General features: G+C 51.7%; 1 protein-coding gene across 1 annotated transcript in view; it reads left to right on the top strand.

Moving 5' to 3' along the window:
- Positions 1–6,897: 6,897 nt before the first annotated feature.
- Positions 6,898–12,876, top strand: part of ARHGAP39 (Rho GTPase activating protein 39) — a 146,610-nt gene continuing 140,631 nt past the window's right edge. Inside the window, exon 1 of the mRNA XM_037379815.1 lies at positions 6,898–7,037. Within this exon, the coding sequence (XP_037235712.1) occupies positions 7,027–7,037 (11 nt within the window). The 5' untranslated portion in view covers positions 6,898–7,026. The remainder of the gene's footprint in view (positions 7,038–12,876) is intronic.

A 12,876-nucleotide genomic window follows, 5' to 3' on the forward strand; every position in this document is an offset into this window, starting at 1 on the left:
TAATGGGTGATGAAGGGGAGGACTGTATCAAGAGATACCTGAAAGAAGCAGTGGGAAGAGGGAGTATGTGTGTGCCCTGGATGTAGGAGAGACACTGGGAGAAGCAGAGAGAAGAAAGTGACTCAGATGAGGAGAGGAAGGATGGATGAATGTAGGAGGCCCAGAGAAGGAAAAAATCCAGACAAAGCAGAGGCAAGAAGCAGGGTGGACTGGTCTGAAGGGGCTGAAGAAACAGCATGGACAGTAGATGAACTTTTGAAGCTTTGTGGGGGATTGGTGGCTGTGCTGGGGCAAGGTGTGGGAACTACTTAGTGAAGTTAACCTGGTATGGGCTGGTAAAAGCCTTGTTGCAGCCAGCTAGTTTTGATAGTGCTGCAACAAGAGCACTTTACCCCTATCTGCATGTTCCCTATTCAGTATGTGTGGGGGTTCCTAAAATACTGCCCCACCTTTCTATGGAGTCCAGCACCCACCTCAGCAGAACCTGGGAAGCCTTGCATTTATCAGACCTTTCCACCACCCATATGGATGCAAGCCTCTGGCTTGCAGCCCTGTGCAGCATGCTTGCCTCCAGTTCCCCTCTACAACATCCTCCTGTGTGGCAAAGATAGTCATGGTGGCAGTGAGTTGCAAGGCATCAGGGATTGTGCTGTTTTCTCAACTGCTCCTTGCTCTGACCAGATGTACCCCAGGTTCCTGAGTGCACCATGAGGGTCACATCTTTGACATTGGTGTGGTACCTTGAGGTCACTTGGTGGACCATATGGATGGCAGGATACCATGAACCTCCTCAACCCCTCTCCCTCGTCCCACCATGGACACATCTTTTTGCTGTTAGCATCTGGCCTTTGTTTAGGTTTGTGTTAAGCAAGCTGTGTCTAGAAGATGTAAAGCCCACCAGAATAAAGCCAGGAGCTGGGTGCAGAGACACGCAGACATGAATTGACTGCTGGGCTGCTTTTAGCTCTCACAGACTAGATCTGGGCACCATGAGGATGCTCCTTCTGAACCCTCAGCCCGGAGAAGCTGTCTTGTTGATTGGGTTAGAGGTGGTAAAAGCTGTCCCTGTGCTTGCCTTCAAGGGCATGCCTGCATCTTCATGTCCCTGCAGCCCATGGCTGATTCCAGAGCCTTCCTCTCCCAGCTCATGCAGAACATTTCAATGCTGTGTGTGACAAGGAGATGTGGATAAATGTAATTGGGGTGGTGCACTTAAGGGGGGAGATGGGGTTGATGCTGCTGCAGCTTATGCAATCATACCTTGATGGAAGGGTACATTTATTTTTTTCACTGCTTCTTCTGTTTAATCGTTGGGGGGTTGAGAGATGTTTCAAGTCTTTCATAGCTTAAAAATATTAAAACATAATAGTCTTCTGTTTCCATGGCAACAGATAGCGGGTATTCATGGGCTTGAGATGTTGGCATCTTGCATTTGTTTCAAGGTTTAAAAGACAGAGCAATTTGCTTCAACATTCCCAGAAAGCACCACCCAGAGAGAAGGGAGGCTGTGGCCTGGAAGGGACAAGCAGAAGCCAAAGCTTGGTCCCAGGGCTTCGGGCTGTGAACCTGGGGAAGCTGCAGTTTGCAGCTAGGGTGATGTGCATCTGGCTGGGGGCTGGGGTTTCCATGCCTCCTGCCCTTGTAGGCAGCTGGCCTGGGCACTGGGGGGAGGCAGAGATCTCTGTGATATCATCTGGGAGAAGAGGGCCATTACCACCTTCTTGCCATGAAGATGCTCAGGGGGCTGGAGCACCTCTTCTATGGGGACTGGCTGAGAGAGTTGGGGTGGGTCAGCCGGGAGCAGAGAAGGCTCCGGGGAGACCTTAGAGCACCTCCCAGTACCTGAAGGGACCCACAAGAAAGCTGGGGAGGGGCTTTGTACAAGGGCCTGTAGCAATGGGACAAGGGATAATGGCTTTAAGCTGAAAGCAGGGAGTCTTTGGTTGGATATTAGGAAGAAATCCTTTACTGTGAGGGTGGCGAGGTGCTGGCACAAGTTTCCCAGAGCAGCTGTGGGTGCCCCATCCCTGGCAATGTTCAAGGCCGGGTTGGATGGGGCTTGGAGCCACCTGGTCTGGTGGCAGGTGTCCCTGCCCATGGCAGGGGGTTGGAACTAGATGATCTTTAAGGTCCTTTCCAACCCAGACTGTTCTAGGATTCTATGACCATCCTGGGACTGAGGATCTGCTGTTCTCCCCAGCAAGGGCAGTGCAGGGCATTGCAGCTACGTGGGGACAGTCATGTCCCTGCAGTTACTTTTCCCCTCCCTAGGAAAGATGATCTCCAAATTCATCATGCCAGGACCAGCAGCAGGCAGGTACAGACTGCCTGAGCTTGGCCCACTGCTCTTGCTTGTGCATGTTTATAGCATCATAGAACATTTTGAGTCGGAAGGGACCTTTAAGAGTCATCTAGTCCAACCCCCTGCCAATGAACAGGGACATCAACATCTTCAGTGCCGAGGTGGGTACCTCTCCCCTAAGACCCACTGCTCTGGCTGTCCCAAGTGATGCTGAGGCACCATGCCAGATGTGTCTCTGCAGAAACCCTGAGCACAGGGCTAGGAGTGTAAGCAGGACCCCAAGCCTCTTCTCTCCAGATGTGTCCTCCTTTCTCAGCTATTGTATGTGCCTCCAGCTTTCTCTTCCTTCCATCCCTGTCACTTTCTGGGACCATTACCATCCTGTACTGGGGTTTCAAATCCTCTTGCCTCAGGTAATGAGTTCATCCTGGGCAGTGTCTCCATGCCACCAGCATGCTGGTTTGAACCGATGGCTCCATGCTTTCCATCTCATCAGATTTTGGTGTCCTCAGCTAGGCTTCATGCCTTCCCTACCCAATGCAGGCAGCCTTGTGCTCTTCAGAGCTTGTTGCTTTATCTGCAAGCCCCAGGAATGTATTGATGTATCTGTTCTTCCTCTGTGACACAACTTTTTTGTGGAGAACGAACAAGCTTTTTTTTTTTTTTTTTGGTAAGTAAAATTCTAAGAACTGCCATTACCTCAGCACCTAAAGTGTGTTTGATCATGTTCAAGTGACACTGCAGGAACTGCAGGTACATTATTTAAGTAATTACAGGACAGCTTTAAAATCCAGCACAGTTCTCACTATTAAAAATATGTCCAAATACTCACATTTCCATTGGATGACATGCAGGTTAACTGCATCTTTCATTGTGACTCTCTCCCCAGGGGTTTGCGGTAAAGCTCCAGCATCCGGAGTTGTAGGAAATCAATAAATCTCCTGCTTCAGCTTGAAAAAAAAATGGATAAAAAGTGGTAATTGAAATGCAGAAAATGACAAAATAGGACCCATATCTTCTTTCTTAGAAAAAAATCCCACTATTTGAGGAAAAGGGGCTTTTTCTGTGCTGAGGGTGGTGAGAAACCGGACAAGGTTGCCCAGAGAGGTGGTCAATGCCCCATCCCTGGCAGTGTCCAAGGCCAGGCTGGATGGGGCTCAGAGCAGCCTGGTCTGGTGGGAGGTGTCCTTGCCTGTGGCAGGGGGTTGGAACAAGGTGATCTTGAAAGGTCACTTCCAGCCCAAACCGTTCAATGATTCTGTGAGTATCTGATGACTGTCTATGTTCAGTCTTTCCGCTTCATGTTCAGACACCCTTCTTTAGAAACCTCTTTCATATCTTAATGGGGCAAGGTGTACCTGTGTGTGTCCAGGCTGTCTGTGCATGCACCAACACTGCTGCACCTCCAAAGAGCCAGTTTCCCACGTTGAACGTGGTCTGTGGCCTGGGTGACCTCTGCTGGCCTTAGCAGAAGGTGTCTCCGAGCACTGCCCCTTCTCGGCCAGGACACTGCATGGAGCAGACTCAATCTCTGCCATGCACAGTCGCTTTGCAAACATGCAGCAAGGCCAGCAGTGCTGAGCAAACACAGCAAAATGAGCTGCAGGGCTTTGGGCCTGTGCCAGTGCTGGGAAGCTGGCTCTTTGGAGCTGCAACGGTGTTGGTGCGCAGTGTGCAGAATGGCTTTGGCTGCAGGCTGGTCCAGTTCAACATCTTCATTAGTGATCTGGATGATAAGGCAGAGCATACCTTCAGGAAGGGGTGAGGTTTGGATGCACAGTGAGTGTCAGGGGCACCCCTGGCTGTCAACGCCCTCGCAGACATCCCATGCAGGAGGTGATATGGAGAGGACATCCTTGCGCACAGTGATGTGCTAATGGGTGCTTGGACACAAGGTGACCCTGCTGAAGCAGGGGATGGAGTCCTCCAGTAAAGCTGTCACTTAAGAGCAGAGCCCCATCTTGAACATACCACAGACTCCATGGCCTATCCCATCACATGCACATCCACACTGAGCTCATCCAGAGACAAGTTTCAGGGCTGGTTTTAATCCAGTTCCTTCACCCAATCTCTTTTGAGGTTGCAGTGAAGAGCATGTGGACCCAATCCCCTTGGTTTCCAGCAGCCTTTGTGCAGGATCACATCTCTCTTTGGCGTAAGCGAAGATGATGGCAATGGTCTTTCCTGGATCAGAGTGCCCAGGGGAATGAGGCAACTGCTCTTTTATTCTGTATAAATCAGATGGAATTGAAAAAAACTAGTAACAACAGCTCAAAACTAAATGCAGGGCAGAGAGGGGACACGGAACAGACATGGGATGGGACACAGACATGGGGGGATGGGACACGACACCACCCAAAAAAATACCCAACACCCCAAAAAGCAACATCGATCTGAAGCAGCAGAAGGAAGCCACCAGGAAAAGACAAAAATGTTGGTAACTCACCATTTCCCGGGCTCTGTCCTGTACTCTGCACGTCTGAAAGAAGCTCAGAGGAGAAAACGTGACGTTCTTGGGTCTTTCTGCTCCAAAAAGCCACTGGTTGAATGTCAACAAGCTGTTACAGCTGCAGCGAAGAACATTAGATGAGCACTCAGGAGCCCCAGGCAACCCTGCACTGGAGACGCCAATGCCAGCACCATTCTGGTGAGACAACCAGGAGGACAGTCAGCCAAATTCCTTCAAATTTGCAAGTCAGGAATTTCGCTGAGGCTTGAAAGGTAATAAAAAAGTTTTGCGGGTGGCTTCGTACCGTGACCAAACTTGTCCCCTCCTGACAAACTGAAGTCAATGGGCTGCTTCTCCCAATTCTTTTTAGCAATGTCATCCCCGGATATTTGGGCATGGGGGAAAAGCTGCTCCAAGTTCTGGTATCCTCAGCCCAGGTGTCACCCTGGCCAGGTGTCCCTCATTGGATGTGTCGTGTGTGTCCCCCAACCATTTTGGGCTTCATTCTTCAGGTGCTCAGGCCATTGGGGTGCTCCCTGTTCTGCACAAAGGGGGGGATGGCGTAGGAGAGGTGCCAGTGGGCATCGTGGGGAGAAAATGTCTGATGGAGCAGGAGGGAGGTGATGGGAGGTGGATTAAAGGAGGTGAAATCAGGCTGGTGAGAGAAGAGTTGAGACTTGAGGAGACAAATTGCAGTGGGGACCCCCAAGTCAGGGAGACGAGGCAGTGCTGGCTTGGCCTCAGGGGGCTGGACACCCCCCTACTTCTGGTCTGGTATCCCCATCCATCCCAGTGACACCAGGGAGGTACTGGGTACATGTGGGTGGAGGTCAGGGGGTGTGGGGACACAAACAGGCAGGGGGGTAGGGGGGTGCGGGTCCCAGTGGGGTGCTGTGGAGTGTGGGGGGCGCAGGTCCCACGGGGTGTTGTGGGGTGCGTGGGGGTGAGGGTGTCACGGGGTGCTGTGGGGTGGAGGGCGGGACGCAGGTCCCACAGGGTGCGGTGGGGTGGGAGGGGCGGGGGTGCCATGGGGTGGGGGCAGGGGAGCGCAGGTCCCACGGGATGCTGTGAGGGGGGGGGGGGGGGGGCTATGGGGCACAGGGGGGTCACTGTGGGGTGCAGGTCTTAAGCAATAGCAGCATGCTGTGGGGCACAGCATGTCTGTACGCATGCACACGTGTGGGACAGGTATGTGGTAACGAGCACGTGGTTTGTGCACACATTGCGCAGCGTGTGTGCATGCAGTGTGCAATATGCGTGTGTGTGGGTGTGCATAGGTACCAAGTGTACATATGGGCATGTGCATGCAACGTGTTGCACAGACATATGTGTGTGTACAGGGACAGACACGGGCGCTACGCACCTCTTGCGCATGCAGACAGTGTGAAAGCATGCGTACATACGCACCATGTGTACATGCCTGTGCAGTGGCTACAGGTAACACGTGAGTGCTGCACGTGCACGTACGTGAGCGCACAGTCCGTATGCATGTCGTGTCTGTGTGCGCGCGTCCGTGAAGCAGCTATGGGTAACGTGCACGTGCAGATGTGCGCATGTGCACACAGTATATATGTGGGGGGGCGGGTGAGGGGTCTGTGCAATGGCTACCGGCTGCGCGTGTGCTGCGCGTGCACGTGAGCACACAGAACGTGCGCATGCGGCAAGCGTATCCGTGGGGTGGGTACAGGTAACACACGTGTGCACGAGCGCGCGCGCACACACGCACACACGCGTATGTATGCGCGTGAGTACGCCGGCCAGGCGCATGCGCCGTGCGTGTCGGCGTGCCGTGCCTGCGTGCGCGTGCACAGGGCACCTCCGCACACACGCGTGCCCACGTGGGGCTGCGCGTGCACGCCGGTACGTGCCCACGGGCACGCACGCGCGGGTGCCCGCCCCCACGTCCATGTGCGCCCGCCGCCGAACTACCGCTCCCGTCAGCCCCCGCGGCTCACCCCCCTCACCCACCCGCCAAGGCTCGGGGGCGGGGCCCGGGGCGGGGCTGGGGGGCGGGGCGCTGCTCTGGCCCCGCTCCCCAGGCCGCTCCTCATTGGCGGCGCTGCCGTTGTCGCTGGTGACGGCGGGACGCGGCGGGGCCGCGGCGCGAGCGCTGGCCTCAGTCAGCGGCGGGGCGGCCGCGGGGTAACCGGGGTAGCGGGCAGGGGCAGGCGGGTCGCCGGGGCCATGGGAGGCCGAACCGGGGCCGCCGCCGCTGCCGCCGCCGCCTCTGCTGCTGCTGCCGCCGCCGCTGGTGAGCGGTAGGACCGCCGGGAACATGGCGGAGAGGTGAGAGCCGGTACCGCGGGGTGGGGTTGGGGGGGGGGCGGGGGAGTTGAGCCCGCTGAGGGGCCTGAGGCCTACGGAGGGGCCCGCCTGGGGTCCGCGCCCCCTGGCCTAAGCGGCCCAGACCACCCTCAGCGCCCCCGGAGGCCCTGAGGGGGGTCTGGGGCCCTTTTTCTTACCCCTTGGGGCGGGTCTTCCCTCCCCACACAGATCTCTGTAGGGTTTCGGGGCTGCTCCCGCCTCTTTGAGGTGACCTGAAGCATGTTCCACCCCCCCACCCCCCACCTCGGGGAGTACCTGTTTGTGCCCCTTTTTGGGGTGGGGGCGTTTTCTCTTCCTTCTCTGCTCCTTCTGGGTGTATGAGGAGGGGTGGGGGGAGAGATGTCAGCACCACCCTGATTTTTATTTTTATTTTGGGGAGGGGAGGAGGGCAGCCCTACCTGCTCTGTGTGATGTAGGCTTGGATTCTAACCCCACCCTGCTTTCTGTGGGCTCTTGGGGTGCGGGTGAATTCCAACCCCACTCTGCCCACCCCCAGCTTTTGGTGGGGGGAGGGGGGGGGGAGCTGGATGCACCCACCTGGTTCCCTGTGGTTGCAGTAGGGAGATGGGGGGGTTGTGTGCTGCATCCCAACCCCACCCTTATTTCTAGGGGAGCATTGGGAAAGGTGGAGGGGGCTGCATCCCACCCTGCTCTCCGTGGGGGGTGGTTATGGTGGGGCCATGTCCCACCCTGCTCCCTATGGAGGGGCTGGATCTTACCCTGCTCCCTGGAGGGAGGTTATGGAAGGGCTGGATCCGACCCCATCCTGCTCCCTGTGGCTGCTGTGCAGGGGGGGGTTATGGATGGAACCCACCACGTGGGATGCAGCCGGGGGAGGTATTTTTACGGAGGTGAAGGTGTGGCAGGGCAAAGTGGGGGTGCCTGGGGAGTGGACAGGGTGATGTGTGAGTGGGTGTGGACAGAGGGATACGCTGGGGAAGGGGTGTAGGCAGGGATCAGGCTGGGTGTGCTGGGGGGGGGGGGGAATGCAGTAGGGTGTGTGGAGGTTGGGGGGGGACACACTGGCCTTGGTGGGGGGAGAAGTGGCTGAGTTGTGATGTTTGTGCAGAAATGAGGCTTATTTATTTCACATGTGGTGGATGGTGAGCTGCTGGTCGGTGGGGTGGTTGTTTTTTTTTTTTCTCTCTCTGCGCTGCTCTGCTGCTTCCCCAGACCTGCATTCTCTAGCTGCAAAAACTGCAGGATGGGATTTTTTTTTTTTCTTCTCCTTCCTTGGCGATAGCAGTTTAATCAACCCTTGAGTGACCTCTACAGATAAACCCGCAGCTGCTATGCTCCAGTACCTCACCCGGCATATGCAGCTGGGTGGGCTTAAGGAAAAAAAGAAAAATATATTTTTAATTTATTTTCTTTTAAAATGGGGGGCTGGGTGTAAGCTGTTGGGTACCTGCAAGCAGCAGGTGGCTTGGGCAGGGGTGTGCCTCTTGTCTGGGTGTATCTGGACGGGTCATAAGCAAGATGTGATGCTGTGCTTCGTGCCATTGGGCCGACATCAGTGGCTTTGCCATGCTGTCCGTAGATGGTTGGTTGATTGATCTCCTCCATGAAGCGTCTGTCCAGGCACTAGCTGCGGCTGAATGTTAATATGCCACATGATCATTAAAAACAGCGTGATTGCACCTTGCTGCAAATCTGTTGCCATCATTTGCAGCGGCGCTGAGAGCTGATTTCTTTGGTGCTAGAGGGAAGCAACACCCTTGCGATTCGATCATCTGGCTGCTGAAAACTGTCTCACTGCTGACTTTGGGGAGGATGGGGAGACTGACAGTAATTGGTATCTGGTGCTTGTGGATGTGAGTTAGTCTCTGGATATGAGATCTTGGCTTACGCTTGTGAGATGCGATCCTACATTAGCTGATAAATGCCTCTTGTAGTTCTCTTACTGAGTATTGTTCCATGCTCTACACCTCTTGTTATTTGGAAAGGAGAAGCTACCTGTTTCTTCCCCATCGTTTAGGGTGGGTGCAAGGAAGGCTCAAGACGTCTAGTGGTGTTACCCTTCCTCCAGTCAAAGGGAAGCACAAACATCTCAAATGGGGTTTTGTAGATCCTCGCCCATAAGCAACCAGTAACTTCTTTCAGCGCATCTTGGCTGGTATGTATGCTCAGCTGAACAAGAGCTATCTTCCCAGCCTAAAATTTGGATTAATTTAACTCTGCCGGAGTTCCAGTTGCTGATGACAGTGTACCTCATTCCGCCAGTACCTGTAAAGGCTTTCGAGCCGAAGTGACTCTTTCATGTTAATCCCAATGACTTGAGTTATGCTAATACCCTTGGGACAGAGAATTTCAGTGCTCTTCTTTTGGGAGGAAAGGCGTATGTTGAGGCCCTCAGCCTCTAGGGAAGTCTTTGCTCTGATGCTAAAGGAGCCACTGATGGGTTATTTCCCACTGAAATCTGTGGTTGCTGTATTCTTCCTGCTGCAGATCCAGACAAACCAAATTCTAGCCTGTCTGCAAGCCAGATGTCTTCATGTAGCTCTCTTCCAAAGGAGCTGGATATAGGTTCAAAGGAGGCTGCTAGCAAGACATCAAGATTCGTCAGTGGCCTAAAAAGAGGGGAGGGAGTGAACTTGCTGTCTTCCTGGTGAAATTAATATAGCTGATATAAAGGTGCCTGAGAAGTGCTCAAAGCTGAATTTCTGTGATTTATTGTTAATTTCATTTCAGGAGCCTGTAACTGTAATTCCTGGGTATACTCTACATGGCTTAAATTAGGTCATTAACTATCCTAATAAGAGACGCAGAAATGCCATAGTCTCCTGTAACCTGCAGCTCTGAGGGAGCAAGAGAGAGGAGATGCAGCCAGATGGCCAGGAGCCCAGAGCTTTGTAGCTTGCAGCTGAATAAAAGGATGGTGAATAGATGCAGGAGGATAAATGTAGTTAAATTGAGTGCCTGCTGTGTCTTTGCTGGGAGGGTCCCACTGTCACGTGCCACAGGACTTGCTGCTGGGGTGTTGCTTTGGGGTGGTGGGAGCAAGGAGGGGTCGGAGATTGGTAGAATCATCTAGGTTGGAAAAAGACCATTGAGTCCAACTATAAAAGGTTGGAGGGAGAAGGAAGCTGCTCAAATCTAGACTGTGAAAGGTTATCCAAATCACGACTGATGTTGCATTTCACAAAGGATTTTCCAGATAGCAGTGATGGTGAGTGTGTGATTGGTGGGTGCACAGTTTTTATTTTTATATTGGGGGGAGGAGCACAGGGCAGAGCAGACAGGCAGGGCAGGAGGTTTTCTGCTGCTGTTCTGTTGAGACAGGAGCCACTTTCTACCCTGGTTGCAACCACAAAGTGGTTTTTATGGTTGCTCATAGACGGCTGCTGCATCTGTTAAACTTAACAGTGATGCTGGGTGTACTCTGGACCAGCTTTATGAGGATTAATGAAGATACGTGTATGTACACTGACAAACCTAGCAACATGAGAGCGGTGAGATGATACAGGTTGTGTGGATGGGAAGACCAGCTTTTTATTCTGATTTAAAAGTAAATCCCTTCTGCCTTGTTCTTCCTAACCTATACTGGGCATTTTGGACCTGTGATTGTGGTTTATAACTATATAAGTGTAAGCTAGCATCATCTTGAAGTAGGAATGTAGAGCCTAGACCTGATGGTTGAGAAAGTCTCTCCAACCCATCAACTAGTTGTAGGGTTTCCAGACATTTTAGATAATATAGTTGAATGCTAGATCCTGTCCAAAATAATACAAACCCGTATTTTACAGAGTGACTGGCTTCTGAAAAATAGGAAGATACCAAATGTGTTTGCACGATGTTTAACATCAGACATGTGCTGTCACACAGCCCTGCGTAAGGGCAGAGATGCCCCGCTGTGCATCCCAGGAGCGCAGTAGATCTGTGTGTCTTTGTTTTGCTTACCTGTTTACAGAGCTGTTCCTCCACTTCTTTAGTATTAAGAAACTGAAAAAAATCTGGGACAGTCCCAGCAGCCTTCTGTCTGTACATAACTATCTTTAGATCTGTGCCTTTCAGCAGTTGAAATCTCCCCTATTTGCTGTGGTGTGATATCTACAACTCGTCTCTCAATTAGGATTCATTGTAGAATGTCCATGGCAAGACTGTAGAATCATAGAATGGTTTGGGTTGGAAGGGACCTTAAAGATCATCTAGTTCCAACCCCCCTGCCATGGGCAGGGACACCTGCCACTAGACCAGGTTGCTGAAAGCCCTCCAGTGCCAGGGGGGAGTAAGGGATGTCCAGGCTGTGTGTTGGGCCCTTCCTGACAGACTGAACTTTCCTGTGAAACTTTTCTTCCTTAAGAGAAATGATGGGGTCTTTTTTGCTAAATATTTCAGCTTAGACTGGACAAAGCATCAGAAAATCTTGTCATATTGACCACCGTGACCCTTAGCATCAGAAAATCTTGTCATATTGACCACCGTGACCCTTCTTTAACAGGAAAGTAGAGGCCTATTGCATCATGTAGGTTCTCTCTAAGGACAAGCCTGATGGTCTCAGGTAGAGCTCCAGAGAAGGATGTTGTGTGTGTTTAAAGCTTTGCCAGGAGCTATCCCAGAGAATTAAGTGAATACACAGTTCTGTACCTGAATTTGAAGGTGACCTGCTTTGGTCTTGATCAAGTCCTTAAGCTGCATGCCATCAGCTCCTACCACCACGTGGGGGTTGTCATCTGGGAAAGGTTTGTGGGGTTGAAGTCTTTAGCTGCAGAAACACGTAGTGTGTTGGTGGAGACAACTTCCCCCCACAAAGTAATTTCCTTAGATAGTGAACTAGTAGCAGCTTCCTCAGTTGCTGTTCCTATTGTGGTTTCTCCTAGTTCAGGTTAACTGACCTGACCATTATTTCTTCTGGATCAGTCTGCTCAGACTCCTCAATCTGCATTTAGGCTGCTGAAGCTGAAGATCAAGGGCAAGTTTCTAGGTAAACTATAATCTAGATGGCAGACATCATGTCTCATGGGTAGGTATCTTGGTTTTAAGACTGGTTTGGGCAAGGCTCAGGTCCTCAAACTATTCTGGCAATCTGCTCTTGCTAAGACCAAAGACTTGTGGTATGTTGTTCCTCTTCTGAAAGACGAAGCTTTTAGAAGTTCACCTCTAGTAACTTGTGAATATATATGATTTAAAAACAAACAAACAAAACCCCTACCCAACAACTTTTAAACAAAACCCCACAAACCAAAACAAAACCACTAAATACAACTGAGAGGTCTGTAGGGACTGGGCTGATTCCAGGAGTAAAATTTATGTGTAAACTGGTAGGGCTGGAAGTTCCCTGATAGTGCGGCAGAGCTGTGGAGGGGACCAGCTCTCAGGACCAGATTGTAAATAGTCAGGTGTGGGATTTTCAGGCTTGACTGTAACCACCTTCACTGTACAGCAGTGTTTTTACGGCACGCTTATTTGGACATGTTTGCCCTAGACAATAAATACCAGTGAGAACTTCATTTTGCCTGCTGATTAAGATCACTACAGATGTTTAAATTACCTCTTCCCTCTAGTACCTTTAAAAAACAATTTCTTGTTCCTGTCTTCAGCAGCCATGCTCTCCTTCCTGCATTTTTGCTTCAGTGATTATTTCCTTACATGCTCTAGATAACTCATTGAACCTAGACCTTTCCTCTTCCTCCTCTGTCTCGTCTAAAAAATAAACATTTCTGTTGTAATACTTTTTTCACTTTGCGACTAATCCAGGCTGGCTATTTTTAATTTCAGTTGCCAAGAAGTGAGCAAAGGATAAATGTACTCCAGGTGCTGAGGGGAAGAAGTGGAGCACTGTCTAGATAGCATCTGCCCT

Source organism: Falco rusticolus, chromosome 3 (genome assembly GCF_015220075.1).
Source record: "Falco rusticolus isolate bFalRus1 chromosome 3, bFalRus1.pri, whole genome shotgun sequence".
NCBI classification, from domain to species: Eukaryota; Metazoa; Chordata; class Aves; order Falconiformes; family Falconidae; genus Falco; species Falco rusticolus.